Source organism: Corythoichthys intestinalis, chromosome 10, assembly GCF_030265065.1.
Source record: "Corythoichthys intestinalis isolate RoL2023-P3 chromosome 10, ASM3026506v1, whole genome shotgun sequence".
Taxonomy (NCBI): domain Eukaryota; kingdom Metazoa; phylum Chordata; class Actinopteri; order Syngnathiformes; family Syngnathidae; genus Corythoichthys; species Corythoichthys intestinalis.
In genome coordinates, this window is record NC_080404.1 from 33570366 (window position 1) to 33595564 (window position 25199).

General features: G+C 39.2%; 1 protein-coding gene across 2 annotated transcripts in view; it reads left to right on the forward strand.

The window, feature by feature from the left end:
- The window catches only part of LOC130923300 (E3 ubiquitin-protein ligase NEURL1-like), a 51662-nt gene that overhangs the window by 8347 nt on the left and 18116 nt on the right, over positions 1-25199 (forward strand). For both annotated transcript variants that reach the window (XM_057848911.1, XM_057848912.1), the window contains exon 3: positions 3558-3879. In XM_057848911.1, the coding sequence (XP_057704894.1) occupies positions 3558-3879 (322 nt within the window). The remainder of the gene's footprint in view (positions 1-3557; positions 3880-25199) is intronic.

Consider the following 25199-nt stretch of genomic DNA (forward strand, 5'->3'; position numbering starts at 1 on the left):
TACTAAATCAATCCATAGGTCATCCATCCATTGTCTATTTATTTTTAATCCATCCATCCATTTACCGTTCCTAGTCCAATTATCTGCCCATTCATATTATCCCATCTATGATTTAAATCCACGCAACTGTGAAACTATATTGTGTTCCATTTACCTATCAATTAATCATATGTAGTCCATCCATCACTTTGTTCCATCAGGATAACCATTATGTCCATCATGCATTAATGCATTAATCGGGTATCCAGCCATTTGTTAATTCATCCATCGGCATTCTGCTCATTTTCCCATTGTTATAACCGACAGTAAAGCCATCTATCTGCCAATCATGCCATTGTCAAGCCATTTTCTCATCCACCCATGAACTGTCCAGTCTAATTCTAACCATCACCCTAAATCTTTACTAGCCCCTTAATAACATCCATTTCTGTTCATCTGACCAAGCATCCATTTTTTCATCCATTCATCATCTACCCATCTATTGTTCCTCAACCAATCTATCCAGTCATTAATTGTGAAGTAGTTCCATCCATTTATGAATCAGCTCATCAATCATTACCAGTCTATTTCATTTTTTAACATATTTATCATTCATCTATTTGTCTGTCTATTCATTTATCTTCTATCCATTTGTTCATATATTTTAGCCACTTTTAAATCCATATATCATGATTAACTAATCAATCCTCTTATTGTTTAGCCACACTTCCATTTATCACACCAAGGACCCACCCATCCAAATCCGTTGGTCCGTTGGTCCGTCCGTCCGTCCATCCATCCATCCATCCATCCATCCATCCATCCATCCATCCATCCATCCATCCATCCATCCATCCATCCATCCATCCATCCATCCATCCATCCATCCATCCATCCATCCATCCATCCATCCTCACATTTATGAAACCGACCAACCCATAATTCCTTAATTAGTTCACCTCACATCATCATCAGCATCCAAACTAGAGATGTCCCGATCTGATTTTTGGATCAGATCAGACGCCGATATGGGCAAAAAAATGCGCATCGGTATCAGATCGGAACACGGGAAAAATTCCGATCCGGACTTCCGATCCAGTTTCCCTAAAATCCGGTCCGCATTTTACGGCACACCTTCAACACACTACATTTACATTACTGTCTCCCAACCGAGAGACTTAATCGGTAAAAATGTCAGCTGTGCGGGATCATTTCACCTTAAAGGACGACAAAGACGAAGAGGCAGAGAGCAACATATGCCACAATAAAGTCAAGCGTAGTGGTAAAGCTGTAAGAGGTTTTAATGCAACCAACCTAATCAAGCATTTAGCGAAATACCACCACAAACAATATGAGGAGTATGTTAAGAAAACCTAAGACAAAAAGAAAGGTCCTACGCAACTAACACTGGCAGAAACTTTTGCTATGCGTGACAAACTGGCACTCGACAGTCCAAAAGCCCAGGGAATAACAAGAGTCATTGCCGAAGAATTCATTCTGGATGACGAGCCATTATCTCACGTGAGTAAAGACGCACCATCCAACACGCGATTCGGCCGCTGAAGATTCTTGAACGATTCACAAACATCCAAATTCCGATTATTGAAATATGTCAAGTAAAGCGGAACTAATAACACACGGCGGTCTTCGAGACGCAATGAGAAACTGACCGCATTGCGTCCTGAAAGTAAACATAACTTGTCTTAGACCCGGGTAATGCCAATGCTCAACTCACGGCTTTAGCTCAACTCATGCCGCTGGATAAAAAACACAAGAATACCTGACTTCTGCTGACAGCCGCAACAAACTACGTCAACGTCGTTTACTGGAGATAATAGATATCATATTTATATAGAACCAGATGCTACACGACAGACTCGACTGCGTTAGCAACATTGAAGTATTGAAAACAAGACTTCCCTAGTAGGCTGTTGTGAACCTTCCAAGCGAACCTAATTAACTTTTTATCTAAAATACTCCTAAATCGGCAAAATCTTGATTGAATCTATATTCTAAACAGTTTTAAAACTTTCACATGTTGAAAGTAGACAGAAGGGAAATTATGGAATAACGGTGCAATTTTAACAACTTTAACAGTTGATTCGCAAAATTAAATGAATTGAATGTAGTTTAAAGCTGCTGTTACAGAATGGGGACTTGAGTATTTTATTTACTGTTTTAAAATGTTAACTTGATACTGAAATATTCGTTTATTTAAACCTGAGAGGCTTTTTATACAATTTTTGTAACTAATGCACGAAACATTAAAAGCATCTAATTGCTTGGTGGATTTGTGGGATTTTCCACTGAGGTTGTTGGTGTGGTTGCTTTTTTAAGACAGTTTACAATATTATTTGCACGTTTTACTTACTGACTATGCCATTTCTGTTTGTTATTTATAATGTTTTGTGTTTGTCACTGAATAAACAGGTCAGTTTATTGTTACCAACCGTTGTGTGTTATTCAAACTCACCTAATTCAGCTGGCTAGTAGTTATCAAGGGTACTAAAACCTTTTTCAACATGAGTCTGACAACTAAGTAAGGAGGCTAAATAACTTTAAACTTTAACACATGCTCAGATAGGTCGGTATCGGTATCGGCCAGTATCGGTATGGGATCGGAAGTGCAAAACAATATCGGTATCGGATCGGAAGTGCAAAAACCTGGATCGGGACATCCCTTATCCAAACAACATAGGTCATAACATCTCCTTTGTTTCCTTGTTTTCTTTGTACAACTACCTATCATTCATGCATCCACCAATCACCCATTTAGCTAATTGTTAATCTGTGTAACTGTACCACATTACATCGTATTACTGTGCTGCATTTTTAGAGTATATTTCCTGTTCATGCAATATCAAAAGAAAGAGCAGTCATTTTTTCAAGTGCAACTGTTAGATGAAGTCCTCCTTCACACATGCTTGTCTTCTCACTTCTTTTTTCTCCTTTCGTGTTTTCTCACTTTCTTATTTGTGTTGGCCAAAGAGGCAGCTCAGCACAAGTTTCCACTTCACCTGTCAGGCCATCTATGTCTCGAAAAGAGAGCACGGCAGACCTTGTTGGAGGAATGCTGTCTTCTCTAGAGTACAGTGAATGCTATTCAATAGAGAAACATTTGCCAGTGCAGTTGATGGATATGCTGAGTTCAGAGCGCCATACATACACATGCATCTAGCTTAAAATACTTGTGTTATCAAGTTACTTATTACACTAAATACCTTTTCACACTGTATTTTGCAATGCGAGTGCACCCGAATGCCTTTTAACATCGCAGCCTTGAATAGAAAAATGTTACATTCACTCGCAACGTTGAAGTGACACCAAAATGCACATCTAATAGGAAATGTCAGAGTACTAACAGCAATAAACCAACCGACAAGAATAGCCTCCCTTTTACTTCCTTTGTGGTTACTGCACCAGCACTTCCAAATATGGGCAAACTTGTACTTGAGTGCTGTCATCTTAATGCGCTGACCTGCAGCACCTGGCAGGAAAACCAAGATATGATAAGGCCTTACTTTTTTTTATTGCCTTTTATATCACTCTAATTTTTCTTAATATTTCTTCGCCACCAGATCACACATACCCACCACGCTTGGCAAGGTGCTCTACGTATTGGTTTTACAAGCCTAGATCCGGCCAGGATGAACCCCAAATCCTTGCCCAAGTATTCATGTCCTGATCTGGCTTCTCAGAGCAACTTCTGGGTCAAACCTTTGCCAGAAGCTCTTCTCTGCTCTGAGACAGTCATCTCCTTTTGGGTGACCAGGAAGGGTCGGGTGCTCTACCGGATCAATGAAAGCATCCCCAAGAGGTTGTTCAGACAAGTTAATTCCTTTCTACCTTTGTGGGCTCTTGTTGATGTCTACGGAAAGACCAAGGGAGTCCAGCTTCTCGGTAAGTTTATATCATTGCTCGTGCTACCTTGTTTTGTTCAATGTCTGATGCTACGTACACTTGAACAGCTGTTCTCAACCGCCTCACAACCACCTGAATATGTCCGTGGAAAAAGATGGTGGGAGATTGGGTAGATTGTAAACACCATGCTTGTTAGTCACAAAGAACTTTCCCTGAAGGGATTTTTAAGAAGGGAAGAGGTTGCAGGATGAAAGAAAATGAGCGATCGGGTCGTCTGAGATTTGCGTCTTCTCACTCATTCACTTCTCGTAAGTTGCATAGCGTTTATGATGGAACAGCTGTTTCCAATTTTGCAAATGTAAAAAAGAAAAAAAAACAATGCAAGTTTTGCATTGTCTAACTTTTCCAGTACGTGTTCATAGCCCCTTCCGAGAACGTCCCTGCTTCTCATCTCAGCATAGAGGCTGTCTGAACTGAAAGTAAAAATAGAAGGGGTTCTGTATGGTGGAGTTCAAACCATTTAACCTCATTTCTGGCAATGTAGTTGAAAGCAAGTGGCATGTGCTATCTGGTGGTGGGCTCCCTGCTATCCAGTGTCAAAGTGCGGCTATCTGATGTTAGCTGGCCTCGTGGTGCTGCCCAGCTCACAGCTCTTGTCCAAGAGCAAGTGGAGTGTGATGGTCATCCTGAGAGGACTAATGATGTCAGGTCTTCTGCCACAACCCCAAGCCTCTGGAATGTCTCGCTCTTAAGATTTAAATGTGACTTCATGTTGGCACTGCGAAAAGAGGTTCCCTGCATCACATGCAGGAAGAATATCTATAAGTGGGCAGTATTTCCGCATGTTTTTGCCATTTTCAATCCAATTTTCTTTCTACAGTACACTCTAAATTGCACATGTCCTCACTAGTTCTGTTTGAGTTGATGAGGTAATTACAAAGGCGTATGGGTCATTTGGAAGCTTACCAAAACCACCTTAAAGTCAATTTGGTGCCCTCTAGATTGCATTTGCTATGTTTACACATATCCAATTGAACTTAACCAAGGAGGGAAACAAACTTCAGTTCAATTACCAAAAGCTAAAGTGCAATTAAACACTATTAAACGTATTGATCAACTTTATCTCCCCTGTTCTTGCTTAATCACAACCCTCAGAGGGCTCTTACACAAGACTATTTTAAACCAGGACAGATAAACATGGTCCATTTGTTTACCAGACAGCAGTGAATTTGGAGGTTAGGTTGTCTAATGTTTGAAATCGTATTCTTCTTAGAGAGGCATTAAAGTCATTTTCCAATGTTCTGAAGTCTTTCATGCATAAGATAGGTTGAGATGGAAGTGTTATTTGGTTAAAGTTTGTTATCTGTGTGGTTTTTTTGTTGTTTGTGTTTTCAATCATCCAATCAATCAAATTCTGCAAACCGTAGGTTTTCAAATTGGTCACGGTGTGATGTCAAACCGTCCGTCTTCGTTCATCCTCCACACCAAATAGTATAGGAGGCGGGAGCGCTGACAAAAGCCGTCTGGAGGTTACCACTTTGTGGTTCTTAGCTGAGCCACACCAAGCATATAGTATGTAAATATTGCAGATTTTGATTTTATACATCTGCATTTGCTGTGGTTTCGTACAATACTTTTGTCACCCGACCAGTTCTTGTCTTGGTCACTTTTTTCCCGCAACCTCCAACCCACGCCACTGTTTACCGTCTAGCCGGCCAAGAGACTTTGCTCGGCTTGTTCGCCAGCAAAAAGCCTCCTCGCCGGGCTCTCAATCGACATTTTTTTTCTATTGCTTTTGCGTCTCCCCTGGACGACTGCTATGCGCTGATAAACTCCAGCCGTGCGTGAGTGAGTGAGTGAATTCAGTCATTGAAATGAGTGAATGTATTATTGACGTGGAAATAAGGGATATCTAAGCATTTTGGAACCAGGAAGTCCCAAGTGAAAGCTTACCTCCTGACTAAAATACACCTCTCTGTGCATGCATGCGCACATATCCCTGCTAAATTTTAGCAGGAGTGTCATGAGTATTTTATTTTTGGATAATTGTGAAATAGGAAAGCTTTGTGTCATTGAAGGACGATTGTAGTCAGTGTCTCTGTGATGTGTCAAAGTAACCACACGCGTTGCCAACACCCACGAGCTACCAACCAGCGCACTGACGGTCAATCAGAGCAAAGTGTTGAAATGTAAATACTGAGTATTTAAATTGGATCCAGACAGCTGCATATTAATGAAAATCCACAGTTTTGCAGAAAAGCCTAAAAATGATTAACTAAACAAGCTTGAAAAAGGAAATTCTATATAAACCTGGTCAAAAAGCATCCAATGTTATGAAAAAAAAAAGTTAAAAAAAATACTTTAGTGTCACAGCATGTTCACTCCAATATCTACTAACTTGTATCAGCACATGCAAGTTTTCTCCAGCACACAATTGCTGCACCAGCTGTGCGAACAGGCACCCGGTTTCCACCTGCTGCGTACAACACTATCTGACAATCAGCCCACGTCTGCAGCAGTTGTTTTGGGAGGATACAAATGGAGCGTGGCGGCATGAGTGAGAAATATGGAGTGTGGAGAATGGGCCAACTTCGATGACCTTGTTTTTTTTTTAGATGTGAGATGAATTTGGCTGATGTTATTTTGCAAATAAATTTGGGCATCTTGTAAATTTAGTTTTTTTTTCTTTCTTGACGAAAAATACCTCTTGTCTAATTTTATGCCCAGTGTTGCCAACTCCCCAGGAAGGAAAGTAGCAATTGGCTGTCCTAAAATTTGCTAGAAGTCACTAGATGTCATCACCTAATTTGCATAATTGGCAATTTGCATGTAATTGTAATGGATGCTGTAGGAGAGAGGAATAACGTCGTGGGAGAAGCAAAAAGTGAGTTAAAAAAACAACAGAAAAAGAAAACACTTTTAACCAATAAAGTCGCCAAATTTAGCGACAAAGTTGCTAGTTTGGCAACGCTGTTTATGCCTTCCCCACTCAGGTATTTTAATTAGCGTTGCACCGATACCATTTTATGGCACCGATACTTGGCTGTGCAGTATCGGCAGATACCGATACCATGCCGATAGCACGATATATATACCGGTATATATACAGTGGGGCAAATAAGTATTTAGTCAACCACCAATTGTGCAAGTCCTCCTACTTGAGAAGATTAGAGAGGCCTCTAATTTTCAACATGTGTAAACCTCAACCATGAGAGACAGAATGTGGAAAGAAAAAAACAGAAAATCACATTGTTTGATTTTTAAAGAATTTATTTCCAAATTAGAGTGGAAAATAAGCACTTGGTCACCCATAAACAAGCAAGATTTCTGGCTGTCAAAAAGGTCTAACTTCTTCTAACAAGGTCTAACGGTGCTCCACTCGTTACCTGTATTAATGCCACCTGTTTTAACTCATTATCGGTATAAAAGACACCTATCCACAATCTCAGTCAGTCACACTCCAAACTCCACTATGGCCAATAACAAAGAGCTGTCGAAGGACATCAGAGACAAAATTGTAGACCTGCACCAGGCTGGGAAGACTAAATCTGCAATAGGTAAAACGCTTGGTGTAAAGAAATCAATTGTGGGAGCAATTATTAGAAAATGGAAGACGTACAAGACCACTGATAATCTCTCTCGATCTGGGGCTCCATGCAAGATCTCACTCCGTGGCGTCAAAATGATAACAAGAACGGTGAGCAAAAATCCCAGAACCACACTGGGGGACCCAGTGAATGACCTACAGAGAGCTGGGACCACAGCAACAAAGGCTACTATCAGTAACACAATGCACCGCCAGGGACTCAAATCCTGCACTGCCAGACGTGACCCCCTGCTGAAGCCAGTACACGTCCAGGCCCGTCTGCGGTTCGGTAGAGAGCATTTGGATGATCCAGAAGAGGACTGGGAGAACGTGTTATGGTCAGATGGAACCAAAATAGAACTTTTTGGTAGAAACACAGGTTCTCGTGTTTGGAGGAGAAAGAATACTGAATTGCATCCAAAGAATACCTTACCCATTGTGAAGCATGGGGGTGGAAACATCATGCTTTGGGGCTGTTTTTCCGCAAAGGAACGACTGATCTGTGTAAAGGAAAGAATGAATGGGGCCATGTATCGAGAGATTTTGACTGAAAATCTCCTTCCATCAGCAAGGGCATTGAAGATGAGACGTGGCTGGGTCTTTCAGCATGACAATGATCCCAAACACACAGCCAGGGCAACAAAGAAATGGCTTCTTAAGAAACATTTCAAGGTCCTGGAGTTGTCTAGCCAGTCTCCAGATCTCAACACCATAGAAAATCTGTGGAGGGAGTTTAAATTCTGTGTTGCCCAACGACAGCCCCAAAACATCACTGCTCTAGAGGAGATCTGCATGGCGAAATGGGCCAAAATACCAGCAACAGTGTGTGAAAAGCGTGTGAAGAGTTACAGAAAACTTTTGGCCGACGTTATTGCCAACAAAGGTATTGACCAAATACTTATTTTCCACCATGATTTGCTGATAAATTCTTTAAAAATCAAACAATGTGATTTTCTGTTTTTTTTTTTTTTTTTTTCACATTCTGTCTCTCATGGTTGAGGCTTACCCATGTTGACAATTACAGGCCTCTCTAATATTTTCAAGTGGGAGAACTTGTACAATTAGTGTTTGACTAAATACTTATTTGCCCCACTGTGTATACTGTTTATATGAAGAGATACAGTGGGGCAAATAACTATTTAGTCAACCACTAATTGTTCACTATTGTTCACTAATTCAAAATATGGGTCCTCTACAGTACCAGTATATTGTGAATTCTCTATTTTAGTACTTTGGTTAGGCTCCTAACTCTAACCCGGGGGGATTTTGATTTTCAGAGTGTGTAGAGTATTTTTGCACCAAACAAGAGCTCACAGCAAAACACAGGAGATACGAAGTGCATTGAATGAACAAATCTTTCATCGACACCATGAAAAAATATATATGACAGGGATGTCGAACATGTCTCCTGAAAGCTAGGATGATTAAAATTGACAAAGCGTATGTAGTGTTTGGCTTCACTTTTATGACAATGGGAGACAAGGAAACGCCGGTATGTTTACTGTGTCTAAAAATGTTGGCAGCTGACAGCATGAAGTCAAATCAATTAAGAAGTCACTTAAAGACATTAAAGCCGCTTGATTTTTTTTCTGCGAAAATGTGCCGAATATTGCCAACAATCATCCCGCTTTGTGAGCGTATCAGTAAACCAGCGAGCACTGTTAGCAATAGCATCATATAAGGTGGCATCCCAAATTTCCCAGTGTATAGCAAAGGAGCTGACACTGTTTGCAGCATTAGACATGGTCTCCGTTATACTGGACGATACAAGCGCTGCAAAAATAAAAACTGTCCCTCAGTCCAAATACAGATTATATTAAATTTTTCTTTTGTTTTTTTGGTCAAATGGTTTGGCATATTGTGCTCTGAGTTAATATTGCTAATCAATTTGAATGTATTATTATTTCTTGATTTTGTTACATTTTATTTTTCAGTATCAAATGGTCAAAAAATGTACCCTGAGTGTATGTTTACATTTTGGATGTGAATTCAGGCAAACTGTTAAAAACAAAAACAATGTTAATAAAGTTATACTTTATGTTAAATTGATCTATATTACTTTTTTTCTTTAATGTTAACAAGTACACAATGTTAAGCAGATTTATGTTTATTTAAATTTTATATACAAATTATACTATTTACAGTGGCGGCAGAGGAGGGGTGGGGGGCGAAACACTCTTTCTAGGGGGAGTAAGATAGAATAATTGACAGGTACTAGGTAGGGTATACTGTAGTTCTTGTAAAGGTTGAGATGAGGCCGCGTTCTCCCTCCAGTTTTATTCCCCGAAGGTTTCATACATGTAGGCATGTTAGACATACCTGTTGCCTCACAAAAAGTAATGTACTGGAAAGTCCTTTTTTTCTAGCATTCCCAAAAGGCAGCAACGGTTCGCACATGCATGACGGATTCCTGCCAAGTTACATAAGGACAGTACGTCTTTTTGATGGATGCGAGAAACTGTGAAAATGGGAGTTTGTTCGCGCAAAACGAATGAGTCACTTCATTGTGCACTCAGTCCCAGGGGTCTGTGAGACTGAAATCAACTTGTCTTTCTGGATTGTGAAGAAGAATGCAAAGGGGCTTTCTTATCTCGCAGGTGATGAAAGTGAAGGTCATTACGTCCAGTCGAAACTTCACAGGGTGAGTTTTTTTATTTTTATTTTTTTAGTACAGTAAGTCCCAGAGGGCTGTTTAATACCTCGAGAGACCAGAATGGAAGTTTGCTCAGGAAAGTTTAAAGGGAATAAATGTATCCGTATATGGACTTAAAATGGACTCTAGATGACTCATTTCAGGTCATTCGCAACACTCATTTTAGAAAAAAAGAAAAAAGAAAAAAAGACTGTCTGAGAGTACCGTATTTTTCGGACTATAAGTTGCAGTTTTTTTCATAGTTTGGCTGGGGGTGCGACTTATACTGTGGAGCGACTTTTGTGTGAAATTATTATCACATTATTATATCCTTTTACGTGTTATTTTGGTGTTTTGGAGTGAAACTGATGGTTTGGTAAACTTATTAGCATGTTCTTTATGCTATAGATATCGGAATAACTCTTAATAGCTATGCTACGTTAACATACCAGCCACCTTCACATTCAGTTGTTCATGCATTATGTAACATTATCATGCTGTACACTTACTCAGCACGTTGTTCTATATTGTATTTTTATTTTTAAAAATTGCCTTTCAAGATGACATATCTGTTTTATGTGTTGGGTTTTATCAAGTAAAGTTCCCCCAAAAATCTGACTTATACTGTTTGCGACTTATACATCTTTTTGTCGTCTTCGTTGGGCATTTTATGGCTGGTGCGACTTGTAGTCCGAAAAATATGGTACTTGGTTTCCCTTTTTTTAAGCCTTTCATGAGGTGGATGATCAATGGTCTTTATTTCTCATTGTGATGCAGAGAATTTCTCCAACTGCAACAATAAATATATTGTTAAATTTATACCACTTTTGAACATTTTATGACTATAACAGTTAAAACCGTTATAAAAGCTGTCCATAAAACTGTCCCAGTCTCCCATTATGATTGACAGTTCCAACCATACATTTTTACAGTGGCAACAAATCAAATCTAGCTGATGAAATGCAATCTGAGCCCTGCTTGATTTTTGGTGCAATGACCAGATATATTTGTACCTTTGCGTCATTCAGGTACGCATTTATTTGTAGTATTACAGAATCACAAAGCTGGTATTGTTTTCATCTGGACTACAAACTGGATCATAAATAAAGATGAAAGTGAGTTATGACAGCTTTGCATGGCCCACAAAAATACGAGGTCAAGCCAACGACATTGTGTTGTTCTTTGATTTTATTTCTGTTCACTGGTGTGAGCTAGGCCTGTCGCGATAACAAATTTTTGTGGGCGATAAATTCACTCATGAATTATTGCGATATGCGATATTGTTGCGTCCCCCCCCACCCCTCAGTTTTTTTTAACCAATTTACAATAACACAGTAAGAATACAGTATATATTAATAATACTAAGCAATATTAAGTACACCCATTTAAACACAATAAACGTTTACTCTTAAATTCAAAAATACTTTTAAGAAATCACAACTAAAAACAATAGATCATGCCTCTTTTAAGCAAAAGACAACAATATCAATACCTTTTAAGAAATCACAACTAAAAACAATAGATCATGCCTCTTTTAAGCAAAAGACAACAATATCAATACCGCACAGAAACACAGAATAAATAAAAAAATGTTTTTTTCAAGAAAAAAGAAAATTGCACCTCAATAACTTAAGCATTTTGGCACAGAGGTTAAAAATTGTAGTAACACAAACAATTGCACTTCAACAACAACAGAGAAAAAAATACATGAATTAAGTACCAGTAACAAAAATTTGGCTTCACTAAGGCTGGGTTCATACTGCAGGTCTTAATGCACAAATCCGATTGGTAGCTGGCACCAGCACCTCCGCGACCCTCGTGAGGAATGAAAAATGAATGAATGAATGTCATGTCTGGTTTTTTGGCATGCCCATTCAGACTGCCTTTGTTCATGGAGCTCATTCAAGTATCACGCAAACACACTAATTCGCAGTCCAAGAGTCAGCAAAGTGACCCGAATGCGTAGAAGCATCAAAACAAATTACACATGCTAGCTGGATGTCATTCCAGGGTGATCATATTTTTATTTTCAAAAAAATGACACAAATAACAGACAATAATAATCCCCGTTTAGGCTTTTATTCAGAGTTTATATGAACTGATAGAACGCATACACGCACGCACATAAGCCTTGACTTGTGTGCGCGACATGACGGGTGTGTCAGTTTGCCCCGTCTCAGCCATGTAAGCAATACTTAAATATTGCTTATTCGGTGCATAGAATGAAAATCGAAAATTGTCAGGTTTATCCTTTTCTTCATTTATTTATTTTTTTTATGACTGTGGTCAAGCCCGCTTCTGCATAAAAGCAGAGTTCAAGCTAGAAGTCAATGCACAGCTACATCTCTTCCGTCCTGCCTGCCGCTTTCGCTTTGCTGACGTCATTGCTGCATGAATTCCGATTCGGGAGACTTGAAAGTTCAGACAGCCAGTCAAATTCTGGAAAAATGTGGCCCAGATCGGATTTAGACCACATACGAAAATGACCTAGATCGGATTTGAAATGGTCCACTTCTATGCGACTTGTCACGTTCAAACCGTCAAGTTAATGCTTCACTTGAGTCGGAAAAACACGAAAAAAATCGGATTTGTGCCTTAAGACCTGCAGTATGAACCTAGCCTAAATGACAACATTAAACAGAGGTAAAACGGTCTCATTTCTTCAGCATTTTGCGGGATCTTTTTCTCAAATCAAGCGATTACCTCTGTAATTGTCGATTGACATCAGAGGTTGCGCTAGACTTTTTCGTTGTCTGTCATTTTGACTGACAGGGTCATAAAAATCCGGTCATAATCTATTTTTACCCGTCACTTAAATTTTTAAAATGATGATAATGACATTGTGGTGACCCTTTGTTTGGCATAATTCACCTTCCGTACTTGTGTGTCCATTTGGCCGAGCGCGTTACCGGCTACGACACAGTCACGTGACAGAGACACTTAAGAGCCGCGCGTGTTCCGGCTTGAATAGAGACTTCACAGAGAGCAGCAGAGCTACAGCGGCTGGACACAGCAATTTGAGCTAACAAGACTCTTAACATTGCATACCGCTTCAACATATTCAGTAGTATTTAGTTTTCATTCATTTTAAATTAATATTCTGTCCGAACAAGCTTAACAGAGAATCCACACCGTGCCATCACACATCAAGCAGATGAATATGTAACTTTTTCTCCGCAGTGACAAATACAGCTGACTGTGGCCCCAGTAGGTAGGCTACATATGGAACAATGAAATTAACAGTTCACCTGCTGTGGCCTGAACGGAGTCTTACACCTTATTCCTGGTGCGCATGGACTTGAATTGCGTGCCCGCTTGTGCAGTCCCTGTTTTTTCACCTCTTTTATCAACACCATCGTCGTTTTGGGGCTTTTTGAAGAAACTTCGGACACTCAGTTGCCTTGACATTTTTCAGAGTAAGGCCAACGACGTCATGCATCAAGAGAGACAATAGCTAATTAATATGCTCACTCGCCACCCTGTGGTCTGGGTTGTGAATTGCAACCCGTCAAAATGACAGATGGACTTCAGTTTTTTCCGTCACCGTTTTAAAAAATCGGTCAACGACGGAAAATATTCGGTTACATAATGACATAATGAGGAAGGCTCCGCTTGTTGCAATGCAGTTTTCTTACCAAGTAGAGGGTGATAGTGTTTTAAATGAGCATGTAGATTTGTGGTGTTGGCTGTCTTTGTTGAAACAACGTCCAAACACATTTTGCAGCTGGTTCATCCGTTTTGGTTGCCTCGCCATTATCATTTGGTTTAAAAAACAAAATATTCCCACACCGGGGCTGTGGTGTTTGGCTTGGAAATCAGCATTTTCCCTCCATTTTCATCTTCCTCACTCTGCTCGCTCGCGCCGACAGTGCACTCGGCCCCGCCTCCCCCCATTGAATGATGTTCAAGCAAACTCAAATGTATAAAACGAACATACCCAGAAGTCAATAATACAGGGGGAATCTTCGTCACAGCATATTGTGCTGTTGGTAACAAGGAAGCCGAACTTTTAACAGCACGTCCGCAGCACATCTGCCGCACGCACGCACGTGAAGCGATAAATCGCAGCGGGAAAATTACCGCCCTTATTTTCATTTACCGTGCGATAAATGGAATTATTGCATATCACGACAGGCTTAGTGTGAGCTCGCTTGTTTTTTTGCATACCTATTTGTGTTTGTTTGAGGCATATGAATGTGCTTTTTTTTTTCTTTTTCTATAGATAAGTCTCATACACACTCATTACTTTTACTTACTTTTATAGATAAGTCTCATACATACTGATTACTGAATCTAAGAAGAAAGCTTAAGTTCATCAGCCTCATTAGGCTTGCAGGTTAGCTGCAGCCCATTACAGTTGAGTTGTGCAAGAGGTGGGGCATATTGCATTTAAGGCACAGAATGCAAATAAGTCTTTATTGATCTGAGACAAAGTTTACCATCTGCTGTCTGGCTGAGCCTTACCTGCCTGTCAGACAACTACTCGGAATTTCTATTATGTCTGCTTTGTTGCCATCTGGCTGATGGCCAGTGCAAGCTATAACTCTGCTAACACAATAATTTCACTGTACTCAGCATTTCAATTATTGTTAAAGGCACTAAAAACACTTAATCAAAGCTATTGTTGTTGACCGTAGGTGTTGAGTCAGTAGTCGTTGTACGAGACAGGCTGGAAAAACATAAGTTGCTCAGTCTTTCACTGCTACATCCCTAGCCTCCAACAACAACAAAGTGTACATTTCAGCTGCGTTGGTAATAACATGCAAAGTCATCGATCACGAGTGCATTTCTAGCCAAAGGCAAACCGCTATCAGTGAGGCGTAAAGGTAAATATGGTATAATCATGAAGCTGTTTTCCTGAGATTTTATCCATTGAGACAAAATAACAAGAATTGTAGTTCCTTTCGGTCCTATGCACATGTATTGTCTGATCACAGCAATTAATCATTTGAAGAAAAAAATGTCATTCTTTTGAAGGGAGTGGATGTTTGAACCTGATTAGAAGAGCCAGAAAAAATACTTTCCAAGGTCTCCACTTTAGAAAATCACTGAAGCTTGTAACCTCTCCTCTGGTCCAGAGAAAGGACACTTGAGGCTCATGTTGATACCCTTTTTCAGTAAAAATCACTAGGCAAGAGACAATTAGTCCAAGACTAGTCTAAACCTTTAAGTTTCTGATGAGCTGCATTATCTCTTAACTCGTTGGCTGCCATTGATGGAGCTAGGCGTCCAATCCATAATGACTGGGAGAGGCTGGAAGCGAATGAATCATGCCAACCCTTCCAGTAAAATGGATTGGATGTCTAATTCCCTTAATTGCACCAAAGCATTCACTATCAGTCCTCCAAGTTGAAAAAAATTGGGCATCTTTAGTTTTCAATGGGAAGCAAATGGTAAATAGTCGATATTTTTTTAATCAAAAAAAAACAACAACCTTTGTTTCTTTATATATTTTTTTATTTTAAAAAATGGGTATTTCAGTAAATATTCTTTTTTTTTTATTTCTGCAATAGCTTAAAAAAAGCTAAAATTGCCATCTTTCTCTTTAGAGCTGATCTATAGATGTTGCTACATTTATCGAGATTCTAATTCATGCCTTTATCAAGGTTCTGAAGGTATGAATTCCAGCTTTCATTCGGTTTCCAAAGCTTGGGCTGCTCGAAAAGTGGCTCTCACACCTCTTTCTTGCCAAAACCAGTGTGGCAGTTTTAGTCTCAGCCTCCTACTTGAAATAGTTAAATTTGTGGCTTTCTTGCGCAACAATGAAGAATAAATGCGTTTGTGTCATTTAGGTTTTGTGCCCCACCCCCCAAGTAACTTTCATTAACATCTCTCAGCTTGTGTGCGTAAAAGTAGTCTGAGCCTTTTTTTTCACTGGTGGAAATGGGCAGCATCAATTTAAAAAAAACAAAAATAAAAAAACAGCATTGACAAATGATAACTAAATTGCACATACGAACGGAAATTTTTCGAGAATATACAATGTCTGTACTGGAGAGGTCTGTTTCAAATGATGTGACCAGAGTTTGGTCTCGAGTCGTCGAAGCAGAATAAACAGCGCTTGAGAGGCAGCTGCTCGGATTTGACGGGTCCTGGCGGACAGCGAGCGTTGAAATTGTAATGAAGCTTGTCGTTTTTGGATCATAGGAGCTTTACTGTACATGGAAGATGATAATCGCTTTCACATGACCACGACCTATTGTGTTTACTGACTTCTGACCTCACCCCATCTACACCATATGGCACTATCCCTCGGCTGAAGTGGATGGAGTCTGGACTTTTGTCAATGTGCAATCATTTCCATCCTAAAAGCTCATAACACATTTCCCCTGTGCCTCCTAGCTTTTCTCCTTCATAAGCTCCCTTCCCTTTTTAGGCTACACCCCTCTGCTCCACCCTACTCAGCTTTCTCCTGAAAAATGACATCACTCATCTCCTCTAGATGTTGTCCTGGAATGGCCCTCCCCAGGCATGCGTACTTAGCGCAAATCCCCGCATGAACGTAGAATAATGCATTTGGTCTTTTAAAGGTATCCTCCAAAATGGCCTGCCTCCCACCCTGCGAAAAGCTCCTAATCTTACAGCACCAGGAGTGAGGAATATAGTGAACCGGTCGGTCTTCCAAATCCTTTCAAAACATTTTTGAGAGGTAGCAGCATTAACAGGTATACATTCCATAATGATAAAATTTGTGGAAATAAATTAACTCACTGGCTGCCATTGTCAGCAACGGACAAACCAGAGTTGCTCTAAAAAAAGTCATTTTTATATTGAGCACACAAAAATTTTGACATGCTGTATTACCACTTTTTTTTTTTTTTTTACTTTTCCTGTTCAGCTGCTTGGATGGAGAATGGTAAATCTAAGTGCTTTTAGAGGCTGAAACAGTTTAAATGTGCCACATAGAAGTTTGGTTTACTCCCATTCTGATTGTTTATATTGTTTTGTTTTGATCCAGAGAACGCAGCTTGACAGAAAAGGAGTTGGAAGACAGAGAAAAAGAACAGAGGGTATAGTTTTACAAAAACCTGAGTGAATATACTTGCATATGTATGCTACCTAATGCAAGTAACATTGATTACTCTTAGCAAGTGGACACAATTTGAGGAAGAGAAAGAGTTACTAAAGGAAAAAAGGGAGGATAGGTCAGATAGGAATGTGATCGCGCAAGGTAAGTGCAACATTCAGTGGTACCTCGACATACGATCGCTTCGACACACGAACTTTTGACGTCCGACGTAAAATTTGACTCGGCATTTCGTTCTACATCCGACGACATGCTCTAAATACGACGATCTATCACAGCACCGCAGTTTCTTTGTTTTTCCCGCAAGACAGACGTATGGCAGATTTTCTTGTGAGAGAAATCAACATGGGTTCCAACAATGTTAGTGCAGGTGGTGAAAAAAAAAGGTGATGCTTACCGTTACCATTGACATGACGATAGATAAGATAGAAAAATATGAGCGTGAGGTGCGCATCTGTGATACGGCTCGCTCAACAATACAGCCGTAGACGGTCTATGACGGTCCTCCTCCGTTCACCAGTCTATAAGTTAAGGAGGCAATTATTATTGTGGTAACATCACCAAAGTAATTGCCAGCTTCATCAGGTTTCTAATCATTTATTCCATCAACTTGTGCCTAGTGTCCCTCGCTGCAAGTAAACAAAGTGAAACTACAGTAAAAAGACTCACTCTATCAAGACAGCCACGCCATGCGTTCAGTTACACCTCGCAAAAATATTCGCCACATTAGTACCCAGTTTGTTACATTATTACAGGTATTTCGTATTATTGCTATTATTATATTGTTATTCCGATTTGTATTCATATTGAATTTGTTTTGCTCTTTGTAATTGATATTAACAATAGTAACATCAGTATTTATTGAGAATAAAGTGTAGGTTTTTGGGCTGTGAAACGAATTAATGTAATTATAATGTATTCATATGGGAAAATCCTGCTCGACATACGACCATTTCGACTTACAACAAGGTCCTGGAACGAATTAACTTTGTATGTAGAGGTACCACTGTATTACCATTTAAACCACAGAAACTAAAGAAACTGATCAACAGCCTCCCTACTGTTCTAACTCAACTTTAACATTGGCTGCCATTGACGGTGATGTCTATCATCTCATCCATTTTGACTAAGAGGGGCTGGTGCCATCCCAGTCGAAACGGACTGGACATCGTCCTCAGTTGCACTGTACCATGATAATTAAGTGCCAGCCACTATAGTTAAAAATTGATTGTCTATTGTTGTCAATGGCATTCGATTACTTAACTCATGTTAAATTAAGTCAATGTTGCTCAACTTTAATACGTTTGAAGTGAGAGGTCTGCGAAATCCATAAATTTTAAAATGCGAAGAACTATTTTCTTAATTCACAATATCAAAAAGCTGAAAATAGTTCAATTGAATATGAATGATTGTGGGCGGCACAATGGTTGAATGGTTAGCACATCTGCCTCACACTTCTGAGATCAAAGTTCAATACCTGGTTCCGGCCTCCCCGTGTGGTTTGCATGCATTCCCTGTGCCTACCTGGGTTTTCTCCGGCCAACATGCATAATAGGCTGATTGAACAGTCTAAGTCTCAACATAAGACTCCATAGGTGTTGCTGGCAACAAATTCAGGGTGTACCCCAGCTAGAATAAGCTTTAGCACCCTTACGACCCTCATGAGGCTAAGTGATACAGAAGATGAGTGAATATATAGATTATTGTAGATTTAAAGGTGCACAATGTTAGATTCGGACTTGAATTATTCATGAAATGGCCCATAATATTTCAACAGACATTAAAGAAACATATTTTTTGGGAATGCTTTTAAAAGGACCTCAATGGATAAGCGGAGATTTCCCCGTTTTAAAAAACAATTTACGCGCTGCAAATTTGTTCCCGTTTAGCATCCGTGTTCATCATCAGCCAATCACAGAAGTTTCCAGTCTTAGTCCAGGATGCCACAGCTCGGCACGCCCCGTAAACTAAGGTTGACATGCAGTCTGAATTATGTCTACCCCCTCAACAAACAAAAAAAAAGTTATTACGAATCTTTAAGGATTCAAGACAACAAGAGAAGCAAAACAAAGATATGCATTCATTTGGCATGGTTGTGCTACATTATTTCACATGTGGCTCCATTGACCGGTGTTCTGCCGGCGCTAGTAAGGTCTTTGCACGTGTATATACTGTATTTAATCGGTAATTCATTACAATTGATAGAGCAATTAAATCATACTCGTGGATGGTCATGTTGACATAAACTAACTATCACAGCTCTTTTAATCATCATTACTTAATCCTCGCATTATTACATTAAAAACGTCTCGCATCAAAATTAAAAATAAGGTATACCTTCCGCAGAGGACTCGTCACTTGCCACATAAAGTTCTTTTCCTGCAGGTTCCCCAATGTGAAGCGGTATTCGGACAACCTAAAGGGTAAGGACATTTTGTGTAGTCAATATTTTGATCTAGTTGTAGTACCAATTTTGGCCACCAGGCCTACATTGTGCACGTTTTCAGAGGAAGCCTTGGGAGAAATTCTTATCTGTGCTGATTGTGTTTGTGTAATCTTCCAGTTATGTTTTTCACATAGGTGTTAATTGTCTGGAAGAAATTGTGCCAACATTCTGCATCGCTCTGATGTCATTTTTACGTCATTAGCCTCCTGCTCATCCTCGTTCAACTCGTTGTAACTGCTGAAAACGAGTTCTTCCAGTTTGTTTTTGTTAGGCTGTTAACGTTAGAGCAGACATGTCCAAAGTCCGGCCCGGGGGCCAAATGTGGCCCGTGGTCAAATTTCATCGGGCCCCCAGCCTTTGTCATAAATTCAATAACGTCTGGCCCGCACACAGACTTAATGAATTGGTCAGCAGCACTGCTACCAGCATATGAAGTAGCTTACACCCTAAATGCTGCTCCTTATTTACCCACTAAAAGGCAGCAGCACTCTAAGCAACATTACCCCTTGTGACCTTTTACTTACAATTTTCTAAAATGGCGATAATCAACAACAACAACAAAAAGTTGACTGTGTTGGCCGACGCTTCAAGGGTAGGTGGAAATTTGACTATTTCTTCACTAAAATACACAACAACTGTGTCTGCCTCATTTGCAAAGAGACAGTCGCTGTTTTTAAAGAGTTCAATGTGAGGCAATATTACTAGGGCTGTCAAACGATTAAAATTTTTAATCGAGTTAATCACAGCTTAAAAATTAATTAATCGTAATTAATCGCAATTCAAACCATCTATAAAATCTGCCATGTTTTTCTGTAAATTATTGTTGGAATGGAAAGATAAGACACAAGACGGATACATACATTCAACCTACGGTACATAAGTACTGTATTTGTTTATTATAACAATAAATCAACAAGATGGCATTAACATTATTAACATTCTCTTAAAGTGATCCATGGATAGAAAGACTTGTAGTTCTTAAAAGATAAATGTTAGTACAAGTTATAGAAATTTTATGTAAAAACCCCTCTTAATGTTTTCATTTTATTAAAATTTGTAAAATTTTCAATCAAAAAATAAACTAGTAGCTCGCCATTGTTGATGTCAATAATTACACCATGCTCACTCATGGTACTAACCCATAAAATCAAATGGACCCGAGCGCCAGCAGAGGGCGCCAAACACCAAAAAACAAGTAACAAACGGGCATTACACTGTACTGTCATTTTAATCTGTTTCAGCGGGGCATGTGCGTTAATTGCGTCAAATATTTTAACGTGATTAATTTAAAAAATTAATTACCGCCCGTTAACGCGATAATTTTGACAGCCCTAAATATTACCAAACAAGACACATTGACATGTACGACAAGATTACAGGGAAGATACTCAGCGAGAAATTGAAGCAACTTGAAGTTTGCTCACAAGAGCCCGAGAGTCGAAAGAGAACGCCACACAGGCTCGTTGTGAGATTGTTGAAATTATTTTAAAAAATAGTAAGGCAAATGTGACACACAAAATGGCTTGCTAAAATATGCCTAAATATATTGTTCAATGTAAAGGACGTCAGCCAAAGTCGGCCCCCCACATTTTTACCACACCAAATCTGGCCCCCTTTGCAAAAAGTTTGGACACCCCTGCGTTAGAGTCTGGAGCGAGTTGCTTTTGTTTTCATTTAGTATTTTCCCTAACTGAAAAGCCCAACAAAGTGAGCGTTGACCTCATCTGGTATGCATTCTGCTACTTGAAGTGAGCTTTTCTCCTGAGATTAAGAAGCTCAAAGAACACTTCATCATCTTTGTTGCAGCTACGCACTTAATAACCTCTTTGTTTCCCGTCTTCTTTAGCCATCCAATAGCTTCAGGCATTTATTCAACATGTGAGTGTACAATATTATTCAACTTATTTTTCACACCTTGATTGTCTACGCCAGAGGGGCTGTTTACATCGCTCGCAACACTAGGGTGGGCAGATCGCGGCAAAAAAAAAAAAAGGCCAAAATAAGGCTTAATTACTGTATGTTTTGTTGCACATTATTGGTGCTGAGCTTTGTAGGATGCCCCTAAAAATAAAATAAAATAAAGACCTAAAAAGGCACAGGACCTTAAGAGTTATTCATGTTTTGTTTTGCAATATTGCTGCTGACCTTTGTAGGCGCTATACGACGCAATACGAATAAAGTTGAATTGTAGTGAATAAAAAAAATAGACATAAGCCTATCATCCATCCCATCACTTGAAGCCAGAGTCTAATGACGTCTGTGCATGCTCTCAAACAATGGCTGTAAATTCAGCAAAGCTAACAAGCAAGTAGCTCGCAACATATGTTGTTGCTGTGCTTTCAGGGCAACCCCAAAAAAAGGTAAATTGTGAAAAGTAGATCTTGGAGCAAATAATTCTGAGAACCACGGTCTACGTGAACTCAGCTAACAACTAATAACTTTTTTTGCAGCTGCTTTTGAATAAATGGATGCTGCTTACAAAGGTAGAGCTGTTACACTTTCACATGCTCAACCTTCCTTTTCAATGTGCTTTCAATACCTACAAAATGTTTTCACGTATACATTTATAACAAAGCAGAATTTCATATTGAAGAATTTTTTTACACAGCCCTAATGATTTGACCTTTGATAGATGTAACAGAACGATCTTGAGTTCAATTATCTTTGCATTCTGACTGTTCACCTAAAAACGTATCTGAAGTTCCAATGTTAATTCCACATTATAGAAAATGTGCTCAAAATGACCGCATTGTTTTGAAATTGGGGTTAGTAAACCAATGAAATAGGAAAGGGGAGTGACTTTTTTTTAAAAATAATTTCTCAGCACTTTCATGTCTTTTATTCATGAGTAATCGAAATATTCATGCCAAATGTCCATTGCTTTTCTGGTTATATCTGAAGAATAATTCAGTAACACAATTCATTCATTTTTCATACCGCTTATTCTTTTGAGGGTCATGGGACTAAATGACAAAGACAAACAATTATTTAATGTGCATTTGTCTTGAATTTTTAACTACTTAGTTACCTGTCCTTCATCAGTGGAACTATGTATTTTCGACTACGACCATATTAAGAGATAAAACAAAATATAAAGATTAATTCCAAAGGATAATAACTGCAGCTAACTATCTCTAAATCGAATGATTCATCGATGTATGTGTACATATTCTATACGTAAATTATACGTAAATATACATACAGAAACGCATCCCCCGACACACACACACACATGCATACAATATGCTAACATTTTTTGTCCTTGATATACTGTCTTCAAATAGTTTTCCCATTTAATTTCAATTAGATCCGAATGCACTCTTAAAAACATTTTTCTCATAATCTCACTTTCGAAAAAGACATTTTTCATTTCTTCATGATCATGACTACTTGTTTACCAACAAGGTACATGCCATGCATTTTGACAACGCCCGCACTGTGCTAAAACGTCAAATGTTATTTTTGACACCTTGAACACCTATGTCATGGAATAATTTAGCCACATGCCACCAACAATGACAATTGACTTTGCCATACAGCATTTGACCCTTGACACAATTACCGTATCCTTATTTATGAAATGATGTGCACATTATAAGAAAATTGACATGGTTTCAGTTTGTGGATAATTTTCTCTGCAGACTTAACAGGTGTACTAGGCTTGTTCGCTTGCCTGGACCTTAATATAAATTGGATGTTGCTCACATAAGAATGTTACACCACACTAAGTGTGTATGTGTTGTGACTGTACCATGCAAACAGTTGTGTAATGGTGCCGAAGATGCAAACACTCAGTAAATCAACTGTAAATGCTCACGTCCAAGCACTTTATTTCCTTTCTTTGCTTTGCCTCATTTGTGCTTTTGTGGGACTTAGCAAGATGTGAAAATGTCAACCATAATGGCAAGGATAGAAGTTATCTCTTTGCTGTTAAGATGATAAGCGTGCTAATAATAAGACGCCGGTGCTTGCTTGTGGACACTCTTGGCGGAGGAAGTAATTGAGTTCAAGCTGTTTTATCAGCGACTGGCCGGAGATGTGCTGCCTCTGTCTGATAAAAGTGAGGGGGAAAGTATGCCCCCTCAATCCAAGTGACCCCCACAGACAGAATAGCCAAAAATTATAGTATACTCTAAATTCTAGTGAATTGTTTCCTAAAATTAATTCTACTGTAATACTCTGTAAAGTTCATCTAAATACTCCTAGATGTACTCAAATACTGCTTACGTTGTAGTAAAGCATGATAGCTGGACATTCTCTAGGTGTTGATGTATACCTGAGCAGGTGAATGAGGCACCTTTGCGCATCTGGAAATTGCCCCCAAGGATGACACAGACTACAACTCCCTAAATATGTTCCTATATTTTGGCTAATTCAATCAATTGTAAATACCGTATTTTTCAGACTATAAGTTGCGTTTTTTTTGTTTTGTTTTTGTTTTTCATATTTTGGCTGGGGGTGCGACTTATACTCAGGAGCGACTTATGTGTGAAAATATTAACACATTATGATATCATTTCACATGTTATTTTGGTGTTTTGGAGTGACACTGATGGTTTGGTAAACTTGTTAGCATGTTCTTTATGCTATAGTTATCTGAATAACTCGTAATAGCTATGGCCACGTTCGCGTTCTGGCTTTGGCAATGTGTGTTCAATTGTATTATTGACATTTTTTTAATATTGAAATGTATGCTTTTAGTTTGTGGCACTTTCACGCCCACGTGGGGGCGCACTCGCACTTGTTTACGTGAAGAGCGCTCACATGCCAGAAGAAGACGGACAGCTACGTAGCTCTGAGTGAGTGGTTGAGTTAGCAAGAGAGAAACAAGGCTGCAAACCTACGTTCATTGTTTATGCTTTTAAAATATATCTACAGAGGCAACACCTGTGTGTATCATCTTTTCTGTTGTTGTTGTGTGTTTTCCACCCGCGATCGGACACTTAGAGCCAGTTGTGTGGGTGTTTGAACGATGTGCTAATGCTTGCGAACGCATGCTAACCATTTATGTCATTGCTGTAAAACAACCTAATTATCATTTATTTACGTTGATGCGAACCTGTTTGGTATCGAGGACCAGATTGATTCAGCAAATTATACGGACGTCCATCATCGTCATTTGGGAGTTCGCTGTATAGTCAGGACCGAGCCGTAGCGTCCTGGTGAGGACAGTATATTAGTATTTCGTTGTTCATGCACTGTACACTGTACATTTATTCAACACGTTGTTCTCTATTTTATTTTTATATTAAATTGCCTTTCAAGATGACATATCTGTTCTATGTGTTGGATTTTATCCCCCCAACAGGCGACTTATACTCCGGTGCGACTTATATATGTTTTTTTTCTCTTCGTTGGGCATTTTATGGCTGGTGCGACTTATACTCAGGTGCAACTTGTAGTCTGAAAAATACAGTAGGTCTTTACTTTTATAACTACTTTTCTACCCTCAGAGTTCTCTTTCCGATTTTACATAGTGTCCTCATTCATCTGCTAATGACGCAGGAGCAGGGCATCATGGGGGTTCAGTATTTTGGTTAAATAAACTCAACATGCCGCTGGATTGAACCAATAATCTTTGCCATGCCACTACCTTTCATTGAAACACATCACCAGGTTTATCACTTATATCAATAGGTGTCTCTCTGATTAAAAGAAAAAAATGAAT